Source organism: Emys orbicularis, chromosome 3 (genome assembly GCF_028017835.1).
Source record: "Emys orbicularis isolate rEmyOrb1 chromosome 3, rEmyOrb1.hap1, whole genome shotgun sequence".
NCBI classification, from domain to species: domain Eukaryota; kingdom Metazoa; phylum Chordata; order Testudines; family Emydidae; genus Emys; species Emys orbicularis.
This window is the reverse complement of record NC_088685.1, coordinates 131,825,870-131,852,212: the sequence shown is the minus strand read 5'-3', so window position 1 is coordinate 131,852,212 and position 26,343 is coordinate 131,825,870. Positions and strand designations below refer to the sequence as shown.

General features: G+C 37.5%; 1 protein-coding gene across 2 annotated transcripts; it reads left to right on the top strand.

Annotated features, from left to right (window-relative positions):
• Positions 1 to 352: 352 nt before the first annotated feature.
• On the top strand, positions 353 to 25,380 carry PHF10 (PHD finger protein 10). Of its 2 annotated transcripts, none has more exons than XM_065401001.1 (12): positions 353 to 435; positions 5,267 to 5,373; positions 6,036 to 6,166; positions 7,116 to 7,193; positions 8,215 to 8,348; positions 8,475 to 8,624; positions 11,516 to 11,625; positions 15,260 to 15,413; positions 17,916 to 18,071; positions 23,169 to 23,277; positions 23,581 to 23,769; positions 25,164 to 25,380. In XM_065401001.1, the coding sequence occupies exons 1-12, from the start codon at positions 367 to 369 to the stop codon at positions 25,247 to 25,249; spliced, it is 1,473 nt and encodes a 490-aa protein (XP_065257073.1). In that variant the 5' UTR covers positions 353 to 366; the 3' UTR covers positions 25,250 to 25,380. The 2 variants fall into 2 exon arrangements, with proteins under 2 accessions (XP_065257073.1, XP_065257072.1); XM_065401000.1 differs by having other exon boundaries at positions 7,110 to 7,193.
• Positions 25,381 to 26,343: the final 963 nt, after the last annotated feature.

The window sequence follows — 26,343 nt, the reverse complement described above, 5'->3', positions numbered from 1 at the left end:
GCTTGTCTCGTGGCTGAGACTGGAAAAACCACCAGGGGCCACTGGGGCTCTGCCTAGGCCAGGGCGCTCCCCGGCTGGGGGAGCGGAATCTGGGGATAACCAGAAAAGTGAGGAGAGGGGGAGGCGGGTGGTGGCGGGGGTGCGGGGCAGAGGCGAAGTAGGCTGGAGAACAGCGGGGGCGGAGACGCGGTGAGAAGGAGACTCAGGAACAGGCCCACGGGCGCCTCGCGAGGCCCTGGCAGCAGGCGAGGGGCGCGCGCTCCGGTTCCGGCCGGCAGGTGGCGCTACGGGGTTGGACGAGGCGGGCGTGACGCCGGGGACGCTGCGGCTTCTCGCCCCGCCCAGCGGAGGGAGCGGGCGGCGGCCATGGCGGCGGTTCTGTCCCCGCGGGTCTGTGACAGCGACCCGGCCACGCCCGGGGCCCAGTCCCTGAAGGTGAGAAAGGCCGAGCTGGGAATCCCCCCTCGCCGCGGCTCAGCGGGACTTTCGCAGGGAGCCCCAGGGGGAGCGGCGGCGGCGGCCAGGGGGAAGCGGGGGCAGAGGGGGGCGACCCGGGGGAGAGGGAGACCCGCAGCGTGTGTGTGTGGGGGGGGGGGGGGAGAGTCAGCTCTGACCCCCTCCTCCTCCTCCCGGTGTTATGCGGGGCGGGCAGCCAGCCCCTGGGGGAGAACCGGCTGCAGCTCTGCCACCTCCCCGCCCAGCCTGTGCCCTTGGTCCCTCTCCGCGCCCCCAGACCCGGCCCGTCCCCCAGTCCACGGGCCGGGCCTCAGAGCCCTCTGCACCGGGCGCTGAGCTCAGCAGGTGCTGGGATACAGAGCCCTGGATGCCTCTTCAAGTGAACGGGCTACAGCTCCTCGGCCTTCTCGCCAGAGGGGCCAAGCACGGATAGAGCTCCTGGGTCTCATCCAGTGTTGGGGTCCAGGCCCGAAAGTTGCCCAGGTCCAAGATTTGGGACTGGCCCTGTACAGTCCTGCAGCAGGCCGAAAACGGCACCCGTGGGCCAGACTAATATCTCTGCAAAGGGTCTGGGCTTTCCAGTGTTTCCAGCATTTGTTTCCTGCTTCTCCCCTTCCCTCAAATTCAGGGGTGACTTTAGCAAATGCTGTCTGAAAGTATCTTGGAAAACTCAAGTTTGCAAATGGTCTAAAGGATTGATATTCTTAATACATAGCACCTTTAATCAATACACAGGAGGTTAAGTATTATCTCATTTATATAGATGGGGAAACAAAGGCTAGGTCTACACTACTGGGGGGGGTCGACCTAAGATACGCAACTTCAGCTATGTGAATAGCGTAGCTGAAGTTGCGTATTTTAGGTCGACTTACCTGGCTGTGAGGACGGCGGCGAGTCGACCGCTGCCGCGCCGCCGTCGACTCCGCTTCCGCCTCTTGCCGCGGTGGATTTCCGGAGTCGACGGCAGAGCCATCGGGGATCGATTTTATCACGTCTTCACTAGACGCGATAAGTCGATCCCCAATAGATCGATTGCTACCCGCCGATCTGGCGGGTAGTGAAGACGTGCCCAAAGGTACATAGAATATAAGTGACTTATAGTCACACAGGATGTGCATGGCAGAGCTGAGAGTAGATTCGTATATTTTAAGCCCAGAAAGGACCATTTTGATCATCTGGTATCATTTGGTCTCCTGTGTAACCTAGGTCATAGGCTTTTGGCGAATGAATTCCCTTTTCAAGTCTAATAGCTGTTGTTGAACTAGACCATCTCCTCTGGAAAAAATCCTGTGTTATGAGCTGGATGAAAATTTGTTTTGGGTTGAGTTTAAAACCCCATTGAGATTGATAAGTGTAAATTCACCCTTCAGTTAACATAACTGTAAGCATATACCCCCAAATAAGAGAAAAGGAGTGTGTGCATGTGCCTTAGAGCTTTTGCTGAGTATTGCTTTTGGGGAGGAGTGTGTGTGTGTGGAGGGGAGGCAGAACAGATGGGAAAAACTGGAAAAGACAGAGAGCCTGAAAGAGCAGCTGAAAGCATGGTGGCTGACCTGAAGAAACTGGGGACAGGTTTTTGGGTTGAGGTGCAGGATGAAAAGAGTGCACTTGGTGCAGTGAGCAAAAGAAGCTGTTCCCTCCTTTTTGATTTCTTCATTCAGAGAGACAGGATTTTTGTACATTCTTTAGAAATAAACAAAACTGCATTGAAAAATACCTATCACTAATTTCTACTCTCATTTGGAACACCTCCAGGGTCCCAAACTTTGACTAGCTGCTCAGGCTGAAAAGGGGCAACGTTCGATATAAAAGTTTCTGGTGATGGCTCATTTCCTGCTTTTAATTTTGCACTTCATTTCTAGTCTGAATTTGATACACCTTTGTCTGCTAGATTGAAAAATTCTTAATAATCAAATTTCTGTTCCCCGTACTTGTAGACAGTCATCAAATAACCTCTTAATCTTTTTGATGATAAACTAAATAGATTGAGCCTCTCGAGTCTCTCACTGTGGAGGCATGTTTTCCAATCTTTAAATCATTCTCATGGCCCTTCTTTGACTCCTCTCCAATTTAGTTCTTTTAGCTACACCGTCGCACTGTGAGCTCATGTTCAGCTATTACCCACCATGAACCTCTTTTTTTCAGAATCATTGCTTCCCATGATAGAGTCCCCTGTCCGATCAGTATGACCTTATGTTTGGCTGAAACCCAGATCTATTCACTGTCAGTCCAGAGCCATGTCCTATGCATCACACCACATCCTTTTATCTCTTAGGCGATGTCTGCAGTATGGACCTTATAGTGGCACAGCTGTACTGCTGCAGCTGCTCCGCTGTAAGGTGTCCTATGTAGCTGCTCTGCCGGCAGGAGAGAGCTCTCCTGCCGACATAATTAAACCACCCTCAACGAGCTGCCCACACCAGTGCTTTTCTCGGTGAAACTTCTGTCAGTCAGGGAGGTGTGTTTTCACAGCCCTGACCGACAAAAGTTTTGCTGACAAAAGTGCTAGTGTAGACAAAGCCTTAGTTTCTAACTAGAAGTTTCTGAGATAGCAACTCCTGAAATCATTTTGGGATTAAAAATAATGAAAATGGAGAGGTGAGTAAATAACTCTTTCTCCTTTACTACTCTCAGGGTGCTCAGCAGCCACTTTTGGGGCAATGCCAAATCTAGCATTAGAAAGCATGTATCTAAACAGAGAAACTGGATAGACATCAGTTGTCAGTGTTGGGGTCCCCTGCCACATTCTCAACTATTGTTGAAAATGGTGTGGTTGTGGTGGAGATGGGATAAAACAATGTTCAGCACAGTTACAGAAATTGTCAGAGTATTATGTCTGTGCTCCTAGTATTTAATATTAGGTGACTCATTACCTCTGTGCTCTCCTTCATTGCAATTTATTTTAGTGCTGAAGCTACATGGCTGATACTCGGTGGTTCCTACCGACATTTACAGGCTGAATAACAAACAAAACAGGATTTTGATCAATGAATATTATTTTTCCATAGAAATAGTTTTTGTAATAAAACCATAAGATCTGATGCTCTCACAAGTTTCTTTTTCTACTTCCCTATGTTTCTTTTCATGAAAACCACCTCTTTTAAAAGGACTCCATCAGCTTGAGACAGTCAATTTAAAAAAAAAAAGTTTTTAAAATTGATCTAGTTGCACCTGCTTCAAACTTTTTACTAATTTTTTTCCTAATTTAATTTTTTTTCTCTTCTTTTTTGATATGTGAAGACCCACACAAGCAAAAGGGGAAAAAGACTAGACATAAAGAGTTGTCAAATATACAAAGTAAAACAAAAACAGAGAGGAAGACAGACATGTTTTTTCTAATCTTTTGATTGAATTGATCTTACAAGTATTATGTAGCTAAAGTAGGGAAAATTAGTTGATCACTGTTGTCTCTTAAATCCATGTTTCAAGTGTTATATTTGAGATGAATATATCAATATAAGTGGAAAGACATTCAGTAAACAAGGCCTAATAATTGTACCTGTCATTAATTAATAAACAAATACTAAGTGTAACTGTGGGCTTGACTGTTTTTGACCGGTTAGTTCTTCCATCAGCAATATTTCACAAATGTTATTAAACAAGATGAAGCCTTTTGTTTTCTTCCAATGATTTGTAATGTGACACAGAGTTGCAGCTACTAAGATGGTATATGGCTGATATTCAGTGGTTCCTACATTTGTTTACAGGCTGAATAACAAACTATAACTATACAGGATTTCAATCAATTAATATTATAATAATCTTCATCTTTTAGATATAGTTGACTTATTTAGTGGATATCCCAACAATAAGACCAATTGGTTTCATTGGTCCTTCACTTTGGTAACACCTTAAAATTGTATATTTTTTCGTCCTCCCCCATTTTAGGGCATGACCCTCAAGTATGAGCAAATCTCATCACAACACATATTCTAAATGTCATCTTTTCTCTTGCCATAGGTCTCTTTAAATCTGACTGGGGAAAGGCACCACTGATAGAGTAACTTCACTTTTGTAACAACTCATTTTGAAGATGACTTCTGCCCTCCCTATATTTCAACTCTACTGCATCAGTTTTTCTCCCTACATCTTTCTTTCTTCTTCATGAAAAGCAGCTCTTTTGTAGTACTATGTTCAAAGCTTTATGTAAACTAGACACAGCTTCTTTTATACTCACATCTGAGAAAATATATTTTTCTATTACTTTAACTCTGTTCATGTAAATCCTCTTTGCCATTGATGATACGATCCTTGATTTGTAAGTATCAGTAATAGCAAAGGGTAATGTGTTGTTGCACTGCTCTTGGAGCAGCCCAGGAGGGATACAATAACTTTGAGAGTCACAGTCGTGCTCCAAGTTTCTTCACCGCTCCAGGGATTGAGTAAACTGTCCCAGATCTTTAGCAGATAATGTGCAGACACAGTTACATCTGTAGGCATGTTGGTGCTGGTGGGCAGAGGCAAAGATCTGCCCACTTCCCACCCCTTCCTGCCCATCTGTGTGACAGTGGGGGAAACATAGTGCCTCTGCAGAACCTGGTTCCCCTTCTGTGCTGCTAAGCATGATGAGTAGCCAGCACAAGGGAGTAAGGAACTGTACAAGCCAGCCCATGATTTGGCTCAGAGAACCCTTTTGAAATAGCGCAGTACTTCTAGGGAGCAAGTTCATTCTAGTCTCAGCCACCTTTCACAATCCCAAAATAGTTTAATACATCTTGGTGAGGCTTTACATTGTGATATCCTAATACATTAAGTACATGCAGGACTTCTTGGCTTTATTTTTAATGCTTGCTCTCTGTGTTTATTTCAGGATGACACAGAAGAAAATTCAAATGATAGCAGCCAGCCATCAAAAAGACGACGTATGGGCTCGGGGGACAGTTCTCGAAGTTGTGAAACTTCTAGTCAAGATCTTGGGTAATATCACTTTACTGAGGTTTTATATTTTTTAAACACTATTTTGTTGTGTTTTTCCATAAGTTTTAACATTGGCTCTTCTTTCTTTGCTTATATGTTGCTCATGCATTTCTCTGACCTCTGCAGTGCTGAGGCACGGTGAATTAAAGTGGCATGTGAGCAACTTCCTTGCTTCAACATTGCTTTTAATGTAGTGTAAAGGCGTGTTTATTTAATGCAAATTATGCCAAAGTGTGCTTCGGTTATCCTGAGGACTGACTTTACTTGTACATTTGACTTTTTGCATTTTATAATTTTATGGCTTTTTAAATATCTATCTTTCAGTATGAATGCCTGTTTTCTTATTCTTACCTTGTCAAGGATTACACAGTCCTTGATTTCATGTCCAGTGATTCATTGATAAATACTAGTTTAGTGAAACACTAGTAAAATGAAACACATTGAATGTGTGTAATTTTGAGATGGGATAGGAGGATATATTCTAAGGGGCTGAACCAACTTTCTACAGGAGTGTTGTGTTGACTTAAATGGGAATTAGATCAAGTTCTAGAAGCATGGCATTGTTAACGATTACTTTGAGTATTGTAACTTTTTTTACGCAATGTATATTTTTTTAGCAAAATGTACTATTATTATTTCAAGCCTGTTGTTTTTGTGTTTAGCTTTAGCTACTTTCCTGCTGAAAATTTGATAGAATACAAATGGCCACCTGATGAAACGGGAGAATACTATATGCTTCAGGAGCAAGTCAGTGAATACTTGGGTGTGACCTCATTTAAACGAAAATATCCAGGTATCCAGGTTGAAAAAGCGTGTGTATAAAAATCTGTCGATTCAAATGTGTACAAACTGGCAACTCTCATCTTTTGGAATATAACATAGATCTTTCAGTTAAGAGGATACAGTCAAGATAAAAATCAAGCTTACCGATTTTTCTATCTTTGTTACTAATAATTAGCTGAAAATGTGGGCTGAGATTTCAAAAGTGACTAGTGATTTTTGGGTGCCTATCTTGAAATTATGTAAAGGAGCCTGCTTTTCAGAGGATGGGATGCTTAAGTGACTTTTGTTAATCTTGGCCTTAATTTATTTTTGAGTGTTTGTTATTATTGGGAACTTTCTGAATTTTGCTCAGCTTGGATAGTGAACTAGGTTGGTCAGTTTCAGTTTCCAGTTCTTGCAAAATGGTGCACTACATTATTTCCATGTGGAGGGAAAATATCAGAATACTCAGGGGGATCTCTGCTTCACTTATGTGAGAATTGATGACAGTCTGTCTTCTCCATCATTAACTACTATAATCCTTACATTAGAATTTGTAAAACACTTTTCAAAAACTTACTTTCTGCCTTTACTATTTGTCAGTGTCATTTTAATGCAATTTCTTGGGGAAAATCTAATGTTTTAAACTATTTATAAAAGAAACATTAACATCTTTTTCTATAGTGGTGTAATACTTTTGTTTGGAATAATTTTGTGTCTGTTAAACTAATATCCCCTTAGATTACATTTTATTAATGTAATTTTTTTCAGACTTTCTATTATCATCCCTGGATTGTACTACCGCTAAACTAAATATTAACTAAAAATAGACATTTTATTGTACAGACTTCCTTTTTCATCATGTGGAAAAGAAGTTGTAAACTAGTTTTTGGCCTAGTTGGAACTTCTTTTATGATGGATTTGGAAATGTATAACACTACACGGTTTTACTGCTGTTTTGTCTTTTCTTGGAGATTTAGAGAGACGAGATCTGTCTCACAAGGAAAAACTCTACCTCAGAGAACTAAATGTCATCACAGAGACTCAGTGTACTTTAGGTAAGAAAACAAAATGAATTTTCAGCTTTCTGATGCAGTTGGATTAGGCTAAAATATTTGATTCCTGCCTTAAAATGATAGCATCAAGTAATTCTTGACTAGACATTTAAATTGGTTTTGATTGCAATAAGGTTATTTATTTTACCTTTTAAAATGTAATGTAAAGTTAAGAATGTGTAACTTTTTGAGTCTAAGGTCTTCAACAGACTATTAGATCTTTGTTATTTTTACCAGTTCTAATGACTTCATTTGCTAAAGAGGATATTTTATTAACGTAGGCCCTGCTTTTCCAAGCTGATCAAGAGAACCTCTGTGTCGGCATGAAGACCCATTGGCTTAGATGGGGCTTTGTGCAGCTCTAAAGGTCTGCCTATGTTGATCAGCTTGCAGGTTCAAGGTCAAGTGAATTAGATTAAAGTACTTCAGTATATTCATATCAGAATGAAAATCTTAATATTTTCTTCTTTCACTTATAATAAACATTAGCTTGGATTGACATACTGATTGATTAATGCCTATCTCAGTTCTATTCTCTTTGATATCACAAATCTATGTAACTCTGCACTCTCATTTGATACAGGAAGTTGACTGTTTTATAAAATCACTTTCATTGCTTTCCTGTATTCTGTATCTTTTGATTTGTCAGTGGTTTATTTGACATATGACAGAATCTATAAACAGAATATCAGCTGCATAATATTTTGGGCTGCTGACTTTCCCTAATCTTTTTTTTTTTTTAAAGCAAAACATGAGGCTTTAGACGTACATCTTCCATTAAATTCAATGAGAATCACACAGCAAACCCCCCAAAAATGTTTTGAAAATGGAGGGGGGGGTTGTTTTAGAATTTTTTAAAAAGAGTGTCGTTGCAGCATAATTTCTATGTTCAGTGAAAGGTATTGTTTATGTTAGGCTGTCTGCTTTAATGGCAAACTTTACAGTAGACTATGGGTCAAAATGGTAAATGACTTACAATTTGTTTTGCAATGTAGCATTATTAGTGTTTTTTTATCTAATCTAGGTCTAACAGCCTTACGCAGTGATGAAGTGATTGATTTGATGATTAAAGAATATCCTGCCAAACACGCTGAGTATTCTGTAATACTGCAAGAAAAAGAACGCCAGCGAATAACAGATCATTATAAAGAGTACTCTGTAAGTAACCCCTCAGACTTTAATGAACCAGATCTAGAACATACTGGGCATGTGGATTAAGTTCCTTTTGCAATATCTGATTTTTCAAATTTGTCTTGTAAATTAATACAATTATTTTTATTTCAGCAAATGCAACAGCAGAACACACAAAAAGTAGAAGCTAGTAAAGTTCCAGAATATATTAAGAAAGCTGCCAAGAAAGCTGCAGAGTTTAACAGCAATTTAAACCGGGAACGAATGGAAGAAAGAAGAGCCTATTTTGATTTACAGACACATGTAGGTTGACTTAAATTTATTGCTTGACAATGATAAGTAGCTCCTTGTTTGTTATAGTAAAGATATCAGTCTTTTTGGTGCTTTTTCTGAAAACATATTGTTGTAACCATTTTTATCATAATATTGGATTAGAATTAATTTGGGTTAGAAATAAATAGATTTGAATATATACATTTTTAAAAGTTATTTTACCAAATACAATAGAGCTTTCCACTTTAGTTTTTTTAATTAATTGATTTTTCAAGCTGGAAAGACTTCCACGTGAGGAAGCACTATTAGCACTACCTAGTTTAGACATGAGACAAATAAGTGTTGTGGTAGTAGTATATAAAATAGCATAAAGGAGGTCACATCATTTGGATGCTCCTATTACCATTTCTCATAACACAAGAATAAGGGGACACCTAATGAAATTAAAAGGCAAGACATTTAAAATTGATAATTACTGATTGTCAAAAAGTTAGCTTGTGATAGTAAATTCTATAAATTCTTCTTGATGCAAAAATTTTAGTAGTATTCTAGAAAGGTTTAGACATTTATGAATAAAAATATTTTATATAGTTCAACTGAAAGGATAAAAGTATGTATCAGTCTTGCTTCAGAATTTAAGCCAAGCACTACTTGCCAGAGACCAGTTAAGCAGAAGCTTTCCCCATAGATAAATTATTGCATAATAGTCCATTTGAAGGTTTTAGACTTTTCTGATATTGGCCCCCGTCAGGGACAGGATACTGGACCATTGATCTGATCTTTTATGGCTGTTCTTATGAGCTTCTATTTTGTATATGCTCATCATACCTGATGCTTTTGTACACAAAAGTCTGCTTTCAAAGTTAGAGTTCCTTGTTCTTACTACTCTCTACTATTATGCTGCTCTGGTAAAATTTCATTTTAAAGATGCTCAATATGAAAACTAATTTTATGTTTTACTTTATTTAGCAGCTTGTATGGTAATGTAAATGTAATAAAAGGGTGTATTTTTTATTTTTCTATCTTATTACAGAGTCATAGTGCCATAAAGGAGATTAGGTGTCCATTGTGTTAAATATAGGGCTGTCAAGCGATTAAAAAAAATGAATCGTGCTATTAAACAACAATAGAATACCATTTATTTAAATATTTTTGGATGTTTTCTACATTTTCAAATATATTGATTTCAATTACAACACAGAATACAAAGCATATAGTGCTCACTTTATATTTATTTTTTATTACAAATATTTGCACTGTAAAAAACAAAAATAGTATTTTTCAATTCACCTCATACAAGTAGTGTAGTGCAATCTCTTTATCATGAAAGTTGAACGTACAAATGTAGAATTATGTATAAAAAATAACTGCATTCAAAAATAAAACAATGTAAAACTTTAGAGCCTACAAGTCCGCTCAGACAACCAAATTTGGTTACAATTTACATGAGATAATGCTGCCCGCTTTTCTCTACAATGTCACCTGAAAGTGAGAACAGGCATTCACATGGCACTGTTATAGCCGGCATCACAAGATATTTATGTGCCAGATACACTAAAGATTCATATGTCCCTTCATGCTTCAACCACCATTCCATAGGAGATGCGTCCATGCTGATGATGGGTTCTGCTCGATAATGATCCAAAGCCGAGCGAACCGATGCATGTTCATTTTCATCATCTGAGTCAGATGCCACCAGCAGAAGGTTGATTTTCTTTTTTGGTGGTTTGGGTTCTATAGTTTCCACATCTGAGTGTTGCTTTTTTAAGACTTCTGAAAGATTGTTCCATACCATGTCCCTCTCAGATTTTGGAAGGCACTTCTGATTCTTAAACCTTGGGTCGAGTGCTGTAGCTATTTTTAGAAATCTCACATTGGTATCTTTTTTGCGTTTTATCAAATCTGCTGTGAAAGTGTTGTTCATTTTAACATGTGCTGGGTCATCATATGAGACTGCTGTAACATGAAATATATGGCAGAATGCGGGTAAAACAGAACCAAAGACATACAATTCTCCCCCAAGGAGTTCAGTCACAAATTTAATTAACACATTATTTTTTAACGAGCATCATCAGCATGGAAGCATATCCTCTGGAATGGTGGCCGAAGCATGAAGGGGCATACGAATGTTTAGCATATCTGGCATGTAAATACCTTGCAACGCCGGCTACAAAAGTGCCATGCGAACACCTGTTCTCACTTTCAGGTGATATTGTAAATAAGAAGCAGGCAGCAGCATCTCCTGTAAATGTAAACAAACTTGTTTGTCTTAACGATTGGCTGAACAAGAAGTAGAACTGAGTGAACTTGTAGGCTCTAAATTTTTACATTGTTTTGTTTTTGAGTGCAGTTAGGTAACAAAAAAAAAAATCTGCATTTGTAAGTTACACTTTCAGTATAAAGAGATTGCACTACAGTACTTGTCTGAGGTTAATAGAAAAATACTATTTCTTTTGTTTATGATTTTTACAGTGCAAATATTTGTAATAAAAAATAATATAAAGTGATCACTGTACACTTTGTATTCTATGTTGTAATAGAAATCAATATATTTGAACATGTAGAAAAACATCCAAAATATTTAATACATTTCAGTTGTTATTCTATTGTTTAACAGTATCACGATTAACTTTTTTGAGTTAATCACGTTAGTTAACTGTGATTAATTGACAGCCCTAGTTAAATAGACATTTATTATTTAGATTTTTATAGAATATTATTTTGACAGTAGAACTATAAAGTATGCTGTATATAATATACGCCCTTAAGTGCTGGAGTGAATCTGGGAAAAATCAGGTAACTGTTCCAGCATAATAAAGGCTGAGTTCAAAAATGTGGGAAAGACAAATGAATTAAAAAAAAAAAAAAAAAAATTTGCTTGTGTGGAAAATGAGATTTTTGTTTTGTATTAAACAATACAGATTATCCAGGTGCCTCAAGGAAAATACAAAATATTACCTACAGAGAGAACAAAGGTTAGTCCTTATCCAGTGGCTCTCATACCAGGCCAGTTCCAGGAGTACTACAAAAGGTACTTAAAAAGATATCATAGTTGCTGTCTATATTACATCTACTTGCTTGTATATCCCAGGAAACTAACTGGGAAGAGTAGTAGTGATATACTTACAAAATAATTGTGAGTGAATTTTGTGTCCGTGAGATATGAGTCTGACTGACCAAAAGACTGAAGTGCATTCTCCACTCAACAAGTTTGGCAGTGGCAGCAGCAGTGCAAGCTTCTCCACACTGCTCTGTCAGCGTGCCTTAGCCTTGTTCTAGAGCAGTGATGGGCAACCTGCAGCTCGCGGGCTGCACGCGGCCCATCAGCGTAATCCGCTGGTGGGCTGCGAGACAGTTTGTTTACGTTGGCTGTCCGCAGGCACGGCCGTCCGCAGCTCCCAGTGGTTGCGGTTCGCCGTTCCTGGCCAATGGGAGCTGTGGGAAGCGGCGTGGGCCACAGGGACGTGCTGTTCGCCACTTCCTGCAGCTCCCATTGGCTGGGAACGGCAAACTGCGGCCACTGGGGGCTGCGGGCGGCCGTGCCTGCGAACGGCCAATATAAACAAACTGTCTCGCAGCCCACCAGTGGATTACTGTGACGGGCCGCAGGTTGCCCACCACTGTTCTAGAGGGACCAATTTGACATGCAACAGGGGAGTAGTTCACTCTCTGTGTCCATTCAGTACTAGGGCTCTACAGAGACTGTCGAGAGTATTTGTGGTATGTCTAAATTTTGTATTGCAGGCTCGTGGTCAAATGCTTTCTATGCAGCAATTTTGCATGAATGCAGAGAAACAGTTTTAGGAGGCGGTTTTTCTAAGACTGATCACTGCTAACAGCTAATTTTGATTGATTTTTGCATGGCCTAAGAATTTAGGTGAAATTGGATGTGTGAGAGAGGAGGGAAAGTTTTGGTAAACGGACCCTTCTCCCTCCCAAAATGCCTATGCTTCACTGTGTGTATAAGCTTTTAAAACCTCTGGCCTGTGGCACATAGCATTAATATGTTGTATTGCCCAAGATTATCATGGAAATGTTTTCTCCTGAAACTTCCATGTTATATGTAAGGCTTGACTCAATGTGCATCACCTCCAGAGTGAAGCAAATGGAGATGCAGCTTGATTTGGTTATTAGAACAGATAACTGGGAGCCAAGATTTTATTCCTGATTGCCGCTGGATTGCAGTGTGACCATAGGCAAGTCACTTATTCACAGTAGGCCTCAGTTTCACTATTGGTAAAACAGGAATAGTGGTCACCTTGGTAAAGTGCTTTGATATCCTCAGGTCAGAGTTGCTATATAAGTGCAAAATGATTTCCAAAAGGGTGTGGTTTTACCAAAAAAGGTTATGGCCTCACCTAATGCACCAGTACTTTCCATTCATCTTTCCTAATGCTGACTGAAAGTAAAGATCATTTAAGTGGAATAACTAATGCACAGCAGCCTTCTCAGGTATTTAGTTGTTAGGAGTATGGAGGTTGTATACCTGCACCATGCATTGTATGTTCCCAATGAAAAAACACTTAAAATATTAGAAATTGAGTCAATATCTGAAGGATTATAACTTCATTAAAATGTTTGATATTCTGTGGCGTATTAATCCTGTGCCACAGATTTCACGTGCGTTAAAAAAATTGCCCATTTTGCTGAAACAAGCACACTCATTTTTAAAGGAAGTACATTTCATAATTAACATATGAGATGTGCACTAAATATAATTGGCATATTTTTGAAATTTCAGATCTGAGAATTGACACAATCCACATAATTCTGTGGCCCTTACTGCTTTCTTTTGGAACCTAATTAATAATCATGAAACTTGTTTTATATTTATACATGTGTCCATATGGTATTTTATATAATATAAAATAAATAGCTTCTTGGGGATAGTAAACATGACTTACTGGAGGGTTCAGTGTATGCATTGTTTGCTCTTTGGTGAATATGCGGGTGTGAAATGTTTGGCATAATCCATGGAACAATCTCTTAGATTAATTGTCATAATCATCTTCCAACACAAATATAAATATAGTTAATGTATTAGTCCCCATTAAGATGCTGTTCTGTATTAATTTTGATTAAAAATAGGGTTGTCAAATGATTAAAAAGATTAATCATGAGATTTAAAAAAAATAGTCACAATTAATGGCAGTTTTAACCGCATTGTTAAACAATAATAGAATACCATTTATTTAAATATTTTTGGATGTTTTCTACATTTTCAAATATATTGATTTTAATTACAACACAGAATACAAAGTGTACAGTGCTCACTTTCTATTATTTTTATTACAAATATTTGCTCTGTAAAAAGATAAAAGAAATAGTATTTTGCATTACAGTACTTGTATGAGGTGAATTGAAATCTCTTTATCGTGAAAGTGTAACCTACAAATATAGACTTATTGTTTTGTTTTTGAGTAAAGTTATTTAATAAAAAATGTAAAACTTTAGAGCCTACAAGTCACTCAGTCCTACTTCTTGTTCAGCTAATCGCTAAGACAAACAAGTTTGTTTACATTTACGGGAGATAATACTGCCTACTTTTTATTTACAATGTCACCAGAAAGTGAGAACAAGCATTCGCATGGCACTGGTGTAGCCAGATATGCTAAACATTTGTACATGCTTCGACCACTATTTCAGAGTACATGCTTCCATGCTGACGACGCTTGTTAAAAAAACTGTGATTAATCGTGCCTAATTTTTTAAATCCAGTTAATTTGTTTTGTATTAATCACTTGAGTTAACTGCGATTAATTGACAGCCCTAGTTAAAAATAATTAAACCTATCCTGAGTCTACCAGCTAGAATAAAGCATCTTGAACCAACAAACATGTTAAATTTATCTCTGGGTATTTAGCAGACTGTTGGTTCTACTTCTTTTACTGTACTCATCTAGGCCCTGATGCTGCGTTAGTATCTGCTAGCTATAATCTCTTTGGCTGTGCAGATACCTGTTGACTTCAATGGAAATGTACAATGGCAAAGGGGGTCCTGAATAACAGGTTCCATTGCAGGATTGAAGTCTTAGAAAGTTCTTTTTCATGCAGCTCCATGTGATGTTGAATAATTTCCTATACTTTGTCTCTGTATGAATGTCTCAAACAGTTGGGAGACCTATTTAGTTGATTGCTCAGACACTAGGATTTTGAGCTTGAGCCAAAGCTCATTAAAATCAATGGAAAGACTTCATTGTTTTCAGTGGGCTTTGGATCAAGCCTTCGTCCATAAGGTGTGAGGGAACATGCACCTTTTACTGGACTGAGTAGCTGAAGTATTTTTTAAAATGTAACCAGATATTGTTTAACATGGAGTAACATTTATGAGCAAGGAGAGGAGATGCATTTGTGACCCAGATTTTCAGAATTGTGTACATAATTACTGTGCATGTGCACACAATTGTGGTATTGTTACAGACGCTCCCCGACTTACGCCAAAAAAAAACCCCAAAAACCTTTCTAGCTTATGGAACTTTTTCCGTAAGTGCGGATTTGCGTAAATCGGGTTTGCGTAACCCAGGGAGTGTCTGTATATGCAATTAAAAATGGGCTTTGAGCTTATCCAGACTTTTTTTATTTTTCATTGGCAATTAAGTGTTTTTATATTTTGTTGATGGGGTGTGTGTAAGTATATGGTAGTAAACAATTATTTCTTGATTTTAGATACTCTCCAGATGAACTTCGTTATTTGCCATTAAACACAGCCCTTTATGAACCACCTTTGGATCCGGAACTGCCTGCACTGGACAGTGATGGAGATTCGGATGATGCAGAAGAGGGTCGAGGTGATGACAAACGAAAAATCAAAGGCAATTCGGTGAGATAAATTGAAAAGTGATCTTTAACAAAAAAGAGATTCTCTTTCTTCCCCTTCCCTTTGGTCAGTTTCAGTAGTTGCTTCACTGGCATTTTTAACATCTGTGTCCAGTAGAGTTTAGGTTAAAGGAGAACTGTGAGGCAAAAGCAAAAAAAAAAAAAAAGTTTTGGTTTTACCATTTGAATGCTTCTTTTTGACTTATGAAATTTGGCATCTAACTTCTTTTAAAACTGTTTTCCTGCTTCTGTTTTATGCTGAATATACCAGGCCCAGGCCCTGGCCCTCCCTTTCTTCTTTGCTGCAGAATCTTTGGAGAAGCGGAATAATCTGATTATATAGATCTGTGACCCACACTGTAGTTTTCCACCCCACTCTTTCCTCTGAGTTGAAGGGAGAGGGTGCTAACAGTTGTGGGGAGGGAGAGTTGCAATTCAGATCATAGATTTGTGTGATTTCACTACTCCAGTCCTCTAAAAGTCCTTCATTAAAGAGAAGTAAGTGCGAGCCTGATATTTCTAATGTAAAATAGAAACAGGAAAGTCCTTTAAAACAGAAAAATAGCTTGAGGCTATCATTCTACATCGTAAAAATAGTAAAAGGGAGAGGCTGTTTTTTTCTTTACAGTGGAGCTTTAACAATTCTCCCTTCTTTCTTTTATCTAAATTAACTACGTCATACTCATTTGTTTAATCCAAACATTAAACCATCATGTATTGGAAGCTAAAGGAAAGCTACGTCCATTTTGAATATCACAGTGTTCTTAATGTTCAAAGCAGTTTCAGCTTGCATACATTGCAAAGTGCAATAGAGATATCTTTAAGTTGTTTGTGCCTATTACTGGTGGCAACCAGCTTCCAGAAGCATGATATTTGCAACACCACAATAAGGAGAGCCTCGTATAAAATAATGGCCTAACAACTAGAAAATGTTTAAATGTGGAGTAGCTAAAATATTGAACTTAGCCATGTAAATGTTAATTTTGTTTAAGTATTTGCAATTAAAGCTTTTATAACTAAAGAAAAAACAGGATGAAACGGCTGCCTTGGTAGCCTGAAAAAGGAGAGGTAGCTGTTAATGTGTTTTTTCCCTTTGAGTCTTTAGAGTAAGCTCCTAAGAATTTCACAAATATTAAAAATTCATCGCAAAATGTCTGTATTGCTGCTCCTTATTCTGTTCCAAAAAAAAAAAAAAAAAGCATCAGTCTTTCCTTAATACTGCAGGCTATGTCTACTCAGTTCCTTTTTCTGGTCTTGGTGCCTCTCCACCAGTAGGGAAATATGAGAAGGAACTGGGGCTGAGCAGACACTATCCTCTCCCTATGCACAGTACTTCAGAAGGCCATCCAGGAGATGGGAGTGCAGAAGCCAGGGAGGTCATGCCTGCATTTGGAAGGAGCAGACAAAATCAGACCAGGCAGCTGGTTTGACGGTGGTTCTATCAGCTCTTCAGCTCCCATGTGGCTAAATTATTAATGGGACATAGATTGTGACCAGCAGACGTCTTCCCCCCACCCTCCAATTTCCCCCACAGAGAGAGGCAGAGCGTTGCGGGTGGGGTGAAACTTCTATTTTTGGGAACAGCTAGTTGTGTTGAGTACCTCTGAGGGAGAGATTTGCTGATTCTTGCCTTGCCTCTTCTCTGTTTTCCCACTTCCAAAACAGCAGAATGGTTTTCATTTCCCAACAGCTACAGCTGCCTCATGTTACCTACCTTCCTGCATGTTGAAGGAATTCTAAGGTATTCCCTCTTCAGTGTTAGTGAGGTGGATACTTACTGCTGTTTTTGAGGGAACCTCTTGAAGGCCATTAATGCCCCATTCCATTCCATTCCCCCTCTTCCCCCCCCCAAAAAAAAACCAACCTAACCCTGTGCTGCCCTTAAAAAAAAAAAAAAAAATGACACCCAATACTTATTGACTCTGACCCTCAGGGTTCCCCCTCCCCATAAATCTCCTTGAACACCTGCTGCATAAATTCTGTTATGTAGCTGTGGGTATCTTTCACTTTTGACATTCCTGTGCTGTGATCCAAAGATGATAATCAAGTTGTTCCTGGTAAAAATATTAAATGAGGGTGACAGAAAAATGTTCACTTATTACATTTCATGCAGTTTGGTAGCATATTTCAAACATGTGGTGGGCAATTTATCTGCTTTTCTGGCCTGTATCTGTGAAAGACTTGATAGATGTTGAACATCCAGCATATTGGTAAATAGATAGTTTAGTTTTGACAAGTCTTAAATTAAAACAATTTAGAACAAAGGATAAATGCTGCTCCACCCTTGGTTTTGCATCATGATCCCCTGGAAAATACTGGAACCCTTGTGCTGTGATGCCAGCCTCTGTGTGAGACATATAAGCATAAAAGGTTACAATAAAACAGGCCATACCATATTTAAATTTCACCTGTGCTCCTGTAGATAGGAAGCTACTAACCCTTGTTGTCATTGGAGCTTAGAAAAGACTAGTTTCCTTCTCAAAAAAAAGTTATGTTTTTATTATAGGACAACTCGTCTGGCAATGTATCTGAAGGTGAATGCGCCAATGACAACCAGGAGGATTCTTTTCAGGGAAGACAAAAACCAAGAGACAAAAGTGCTACTCCAAGAAAAGATGGTTCCAAACGTTCTGTACTGTCCAAATCAGTTCCTGGGTACAAGGTAGAAGAAAAAAGCCCCTGACTCCGCTTCTTTACTGACCAGCCTCTCTCCCTGAAATATTTAACTTTGTTTTTCAAAAATATGGAAGTTCTGCTTGCTGTACTTCACTAGCTGCTCTCCCGTTGTGCTCTCAACTGTTTGCTTCTTTCCTTCCTTTTTTGGCTTTATTTCACTAGGGGCTTTTCTGTTACCCTGGCTATGGAGTGGCTTCTGTTTCTGTGTCATAACTGATTTCTGGGCAATTACAGCAAAAAAAATTATGGCTGTTATAAAGAGAATTTTATATTTTCCTGACTGCTTTAAAATAGCAGTCAGAATTTCCTGTCAGTGTAAAACCGGCATTGAGTATTCGCTGTTTTTGTCTTAGTAGTAGTTAGTATGGCAGCAGACCATGAGACCAGTGCTGTAAAGCGCAGCGATATGGCTGAATATATTGTCATAACATGCACTTAAATAGGGCCTTTCATCCTGAAGGATCCCAAAGTATTAGACTATTTATAGGTTTTACTTCACTTACCAATAAGTGCAGCCACCTTTGGGGCGGAATGCAAAACTAACTACAGTTTAAGCAACACTACCCAACCACTTAGGACAGATATGGAGAATAACAATTTATCTAATTCATGTTACAAAAGGAATTTCTGTCGGCAGAATGTTCTTACGCTAAAATTTGGCTACGATAATAAGGCACTTTAACATCTGTAAAGCAGTGATTACCAAACCCAGGATAGAATAATCAATACTAATAATGTAACACTTTCCCATTAGTCAAATGAGGATTAAATATATTTCAAGAGAAATCGGAGTTCATATGCATGATTTAAACTTTAGTCTATGGAACTTTGTACAGGAAAGGGGTCTTGATTGTACACCTTCAAAAATACATGTGGTCCAATCCTGGTCCCATTGAATTCAGTAAGTTTGCCATTGACTTCAGTGGGAGCAGGATCAGGCCCATTGTGTGGAAAGATGCTACAGTAAGGAAGGGTGTAAACATAGTGATTGGGAGTGTTTGCCAAAAGATGCTGTTTTAAAAAAAAAAAGCAAGAATTTTTTCTATGATGTCAAGATCATACGTTTTGGGAAATCTTGCAGCAGCAAAGGTAATTGAGGGCTGTTAATGGTTTGAATTTTATAATTCAGGAATGTTTGCTAACAATCTAAATTTACTGTTGGTTGGTAAAGAAGCTATACATCAAACTTAGAAGTTAGTCGTCAACAAGAATTGGACAGCGTCAGTTGATTGGAAAAGGTTTCTGTAGATTCTATAATTGCACAATACATATTTTTTGCAGTTTATAACAACTGTCAAGCTTCAGCCATCTCTCCTCTTTTGAGGAGTTGCTTAAGATAGATGCAAATTATGGATATTTGAACTGTGTAATATACATATCTTTTTATATATGTAACTTTGCGAATTGCTTATTACAGACCCAAACTCATGCCAATATTTTCAAGAATATGAAATCCAAAGATGAAGCTTGAAAAAGTGTTAGCTTTGTTTAACTTTATATTAGAGATGATATGCGACTGGTCTGACAGAAAAAGGAGCTTCATTTAGGTATGAAGACCACAAAGTACAGTGTCTGTTTGGTTAGACTGCTCTGTCTAGTGGCCTTTTGAATACATAGAGAGAACTAATGAAACAGAACCATTTCTAAGGTTCTGAACTCCTAAATGTAGAGCTGTACATGTAATGCAATACTGCATTTTGAAAATGGACCCAAATGGCTATTACCCATTAGTTTAAAACTACCAATTATGTTAGTAACAAAGCAATTAGTGCAATCTAACTTGATAACTTACAGTGCCAAAATATTTGTATGGCATGTCTTCACAACTTCAGTGTACCTAGCATTACTCAAAGGTGATGCGTCAGGCTGTTGATACCTCAGAGGTGGCACAGCTGTGCATTTTTTAAAATGGGAATTTTAAAACATTTTTAATATGCCCCATTACATTAAATATCTTAAAACTGATTAGATGTGAACATTCTTGTTAGAAGTGGTCTATAAAAAGATTTAACAGCTATTAATACACCAGAACGTGCCTAAATATGAAGGCACTTTAAGTTGAAGGCTATAAACCAATCTTAAATGTCCCTTTAAATTCTGGGTTTGTTGGTAATATTTTTCCTCTGTATTATTCAGTTTGTCCACATTTTATAGGATAATCTTTAGGTTACATTTAATTAAAATTGAAGGATAATTGCTGTAACATCAACATATATAAGTGAATAGCTATAGTCAGTACAGTATAAATGATACAATGGAATTCTCATATTTACTTTTTTTAAGCAGGAAAACTGGTGTATTTTGTATGAAGCCATTTTTATTAAGTGTCAGCCTTTTAATTGATATATTATGGTTAGCATGTTTTACATTTCGTTACATCACAAAGTGTAGTGTGGGTTCTGTTCTCAGAGTTCAGGAGGTTTTTGCACGTAATAAATCTGCCATGTGTTGAGATACAAGGTCCCCAAAACATTTTGCTTTGGGTTCATTATATATGAAAATTAAATGCCTTGCCCACAGGCAGTAGGACCTCAGAGAAAACTCATGCTTGTCTGAGTGGTTGCAATGCTTGATTTGAGACTCTGAGCTGCAGCATAGCAGCATGGAAGTTAGTTACAAAGGAGTCCCTCTGCCTCACCCTTCATCAGAATAAGATGAAGGTGATTTGGAAAGCAAAATGTAAAATGGTCAGATGGGATATTATGATTTCCCATACAGGATAGACAGATATTTTCATAGTGTTCCCTAAAAGCCATTTAATTTCTTTAGGATGGTAGAACTTGAATTGCTTTGAAATGTGAATGCCTTGTGTTTTGTTGTTAGTTTTTTCTTTCTTTTTTTCTTTTAATTTCTTTTTTTCTTTTTTTTTTTTTTTTAAAAAAAAAACAAAAACCCAGAGTGCTTCCATACCTTGGGGCTCTCTGTTTTTAATATGCTGTGATTATTTCACTGTTTCTAGTGAACACAAGTTAGTGGAGTGGAAGTAGAGGGAAGTATTAATAAATACACATAAGTCAGTGTCTAATTTTATAATTATATGTATCAAAGTATTAACTACACATACACTAACACAGGTACAGTAACTGAAAGTTAGTTCACTTTAGTTTCAGTGGAGTGAGAGGGAGTTTGCTGCTGTATATTATGGCAGTATAGTATGAATAATTCATAGCTGAAATAGAATTTGGATTAGAGAAGGGCACTTGCTATTTTAGAGAGGTTTGTTTTACTTAGCTATAGTAAAAGAACACAACAAAAACCTTACTCTTAGAATGTAGCACTAAGCAACAAGAGGGTAAATAAACACAGCAAGACTGAGGTTTAAGTATGTGCCACTATCCTTTTGTTGGGAGGAGCAGGGTATACAAGGTATATATGTAGGAGACATAGAATAGTTACCAGTAAGAATTTTCTATGTATGCTTTCACTTCCATGATATTTATTTTGTAGAGACATTTGTGAATGTTAGACTTCTTTTACAGTTTTACTATATTTATGTATAAAACAGGTTTGACTATGCTTTTTTAAAATAAATAAGCAAAAAAAGTCTTTATGAATGCCTCTGTCATCTTTTGAAAAGGAAGTTATATATAAACATCCGATGGGTTTTGTTTTATTTAAATCTCCTCAGGCCAGACAAGTTAAGCAGACTATAGCCATAAAAGGGGGTTTAGTAACTTCAAACATTTTCAAAGCAGGGCAATGAATTCTGACAGATTAAGAATTGCTGAAGACATTAATTATCTTGCTAAATGTTAGAAAAGAGCTGGCTGGTAAATAACATTTTGTTTTAAAAGGGGCAGTATTGAATACTTTTTTCTTTTTAATAGTTTTATGTTCACTGCCATTTTTATTAATACCATCTTAGGTTGAAAATACTCTACCACTTTTATTCTTTCATTTGGCAAGTTTTTTGTTTTTTTTTAAATGGAGCAAGTCCCATTGTGACTATTTATCAGCAATCACACAGTTCCTTAGGGAGTAGGCTTTTAATTCAAAATTCCTCCATTGACTAGATGGCTGCTTCTGTACAACAGAACTAAAATATCACTGAGACAGATTTTTAAAAATCTCTGGCAATAGTGGATTTAACATCAGTAAGTGTTGTATTTGAATCCAAACCTTCATTAAGATGCAGTAGGTTGAAGTCTGACATTAAAGCTATTTGAGTGGCCCTTTGATAAACAATTTGATACCTTAATTATATGTTTTCTTTTCCTCTAAGCAAAGCTACTGCTAGCTTATCTTTTGGGTTTGGTCATAAAATTACTACACAAATACTGGGAACTGCACAGCCAATTTAAGCACCTGGGATTTCTTTGCCTTAAATAGATGTTATGAACACTCAGTTCCTTTCTTTCTCAGTTCACTTTCTCCTAGCAGTGTTGTAAGTGTAGAATTGTAGTGTTTTCTATAGCAACAGCAATCATGACTTTGGATATAGAAGAAAGGAACAGTAAAACTGATTAAAGCAACACAACTAACTTGTCTATTAGACATTTTGGAAGCTTAAACAATACAAATTAAGTGTATTAAATTGTATCTTATTTTATGGTATTCATTTTAAGCTTCCATTCAGATGAGTTAAGTAATTTTGCATTTCTTAAAGGATATTTATGTTCTCTCGTGTACATGGAAGCTTGTGAATTTGGAGATTCATATAAACATATTCTCCTATTCCTTCTATATTTGAACAAATTTGATTTAGCTTTAAAGTTACAATATAGTGTATATTATTTGTATTCACTATTAAGGGAAGTGCTAGCTGACAAGCTTGCAGGAGGATCTAGCATACACTTTTGTTCTGGTTTCATTTTTTGTAAAATTATTTACATATAGCTCACTGCACATGCTCTAAATATCAAATTTGTATGCATCTTTCCTAAGATTTTAAAATAACCAGTGTTTGTCAATGTCACGTTATGTCAATATCACCTTATGTCTTAAGATTCACTTCAATCACATGATAACAAAAAGTTCATTAGTAATTTACAAAAGTTAAAATGGAGATACCTTAACAAATTTCCTGTTAAATCCATTATAAATTCTTCTGGGATGAATTTATAGCCCTCTTCTACCCTTCCAGCCAAAGGTCACTCCAAATGCTATATGTGGAATTTGTCTGAAGGGTAAGGAGTCCAACAAGAAAGGAAAGACTGAAGCACTTATACACTGCTCCCAATGTGACAACAGTGGTAAGTATCTATATACACTTTAACTGGAATGTTGGGAGTTTTAATTGCCACGTCTTACTACTTTCAGTGGAAATATTTTGTATAATACTAAATTTGCATACAAACATTTCAGTCTTCCTAGAAACTGACTTTTTCTCTTTAAAATTTCCTTAATTGTACTTAAGTATGTACTAGAACACATTCACTGCACTGAGTCTCTTAGGTGAGCTAAACTTGATTTTTGTAGAATAGCTATTAAGTTATACTAATTATTTTACAACTTCATTTCTAAAGGTGCTAGTAATAATATTGGTTTTAATCTAGGCCACCCTTCTTGTCTTGATATGACCATGGAGCTTGTTGCTATGATTAAGACCTACCCTTGGCAGTGTATGGAGTGTAAAACATGCATTATATGTGGGCAGCCTCACCATGAAGAAGAAATGATGTTCTGTGATGTGTGTGACCGAGGTTATCATACCTTTTGTGTGGGGCTTGGTGCTATCCCTTCAGGTAATGAAACAGAAATTAGTCTTTAAGGGCTGGTATTTTCTACTGTGTTACAAGATTATACTTCCATAGGGGTGTATGAATTAGTTGACTGTAAACATTAAGTAGCATCTACAGTGTAAGATGGCATTCATTGAATTATCCAAAACAGCAGAAATGAGTTTTTAAAAAAAATTCTGTATATTTTAGTAATGTACAGAGTATAGGATTGGCAGCTTCACCGTTTTACAACACTATAACTGTTCCTGTCAAAACTCAAGTAGAGCTATGGCTCAGAACCCCACTTTTTCAAGATTCCCACAAGATATTGAATAGCTACCTCCGTCCATAAATGAAGGACGTATAAACTTTACATTTCTCCCTATTGATAGAGTATAACCTTTGCATTGTTTTAGAAGCTTTAACAACAGTACAAATGCTTTATTAAAGTAGAAGAAAAAAGTGTGTGCTCCACTCCATCTGTGTAAATACACTTGATCCCTTTTTTTACATCACAACTTGCATGTTCAACTAAATAAACCCAGTAACATGCTTAGCTTTGAAACTAAAACAAAGCTGGTGCTTTGCACTATGTGCAGTCATTTATCCCTATTTTACATTAATATAAAAGATACTGATTTAGTAGCATTTTTCACTTATTTTGCTCCCTTGTAAATGACTGCACAAGGTGTAAGGCAGTGTAGAATCAGAATTAAAGAACTAGATCATTGACCGGAGTAGTCAGTCTGATTGTGTAAGACTAAATCCATGTTGCAAAATACAGCTACTGTATTGATGCACGCACCTAGTAAGTTCTGCAGTGCTAGCATTGCTGTAACACCGATACTCAAGTCTTGAAAATGTTGTGAGCTGCAGTAGAGTTGACAGTTGTTCCATTGCTGCTGAACTCTCTTCCATTCAAGTTCTGTGATTGATTTACACTAGGATCTACACTAACTGAGCCATATTAAAGGTAGAACATAAGTAGAAGCAGTTGATATTCCTCTAAAGTAGTCAGTCAGTCAACAAATTAAAATGCTTTGATCTAATGCACTCAATTTTGCTTGAGTCAGAAGTGAAGTATGGGTAGTGTTTATTCTTATCTCAAAACCATCCTACAGTAGTATTGGACCTTAATTGTTGTGAAGCCCAGTCATGTGATCACAGGCCAGTTTGAGATACAGTGAGTATGTGGGAATGTATATACCACCACCTGTTTCTGCTCAGTATTATTACTCTATGTACTTACATTGTCTTCAAATTTAAAGGAAGAAATATAAACTTCTAGACATTGGTTTATATTTTGCATGTTACCAGCACAGGTAGTGCAAAAATAAAAGTATTTACTCATCTTGTAAACTAGTCATGGGTTCTAAAGTTAATAAAAATATTAACTAATGTCAACTTTTCTTTCTTAGGTCGCTGGATTTGTGACTGTTGTCAAAAAGACCCCCCCACACCTAGAAGAGGAGGAAGAAGGGGGAAAAACAGCAAAGAGGGCTAAAGGAATAATGTTTACCTTCCAATACGATTAACTGCACAAATTGAAGTGATAAATTTGGTGCTATTTAACCAACCACTCTGTATATGGAACAAAACCACTTAAGCATCTTTTACCAAATAAAATTTTTATAATTTTGATTATGGGTTTTCCTATGATGGCAGTAATTGAGCATGTATTCTGTCATAGCAGTTTAGATTGACAACTCAAATTTCCATTCAAGAGGGAAAACTTTCAGAAAGTCCTCTCAAAGAGGCAGTTTATAGCAACACACTTGTATATGCCAGTGTTGCATAGCAATAACTTCTACATGGAGAGAAAGCTACACAAAAGTTTAGGTATTTGCATAGCACTCAGTTTTATTCCCCATGATTCAATCAAAGGAAAGCATTCAATTACTTTTAAATAATCAGTGTTGCTTTAATTTAAAAAAGCCATGACTTTGAAGCTTGTAGGAATAATACCTAAAAGTTTCAATTATTGCCAGAAAATCCAGTCTCCTTTATTATGAACTACTTTAAGTCCCTATAACTGAAAATAGCTTGCACTCCAAGAGTTAAATGCATCTAATTTTCATAAAGATGCACCAACAACCATAAAGAACAGATGATACTATGGAAGTGGCACTAAAATTGTGGTTACAATTAATTAGGGGTACATACATGGAGAAAAACCCTTTCCTGCTTATGATAATGCAGGCTGAGTTGCTTTTAATGAGCAGTGACAATATTGCTTATATATATTTACAGATACAAAAATAGCTGAATAACTAATTCATTATAATTCTTTCCCTGACTAGAAAGATTAGCCTCTACCTGCAGAGATAATAAAGAAGATGGCAAACTTGATTCAGGTCATGATTTTAAAAAGTGATTTTGGGTGCTTCAGTTTAAATGCGCAACTTGATACCTTAGAGAGCAGACTGAGAAAGCACTGAGCCACTTACACTTCGAAAAGTCAGGCTCCTTTAAATTGGATCTAACTAGGCACCTAAAATCACTCTTCACCTTAAATCTTGACCTTGATATTTCCTGGTCTTTGTTACACTGCTTTCAAGTTCCAATGGTTGCCAGCATTTTAAAGTGCCACTTGCTAAA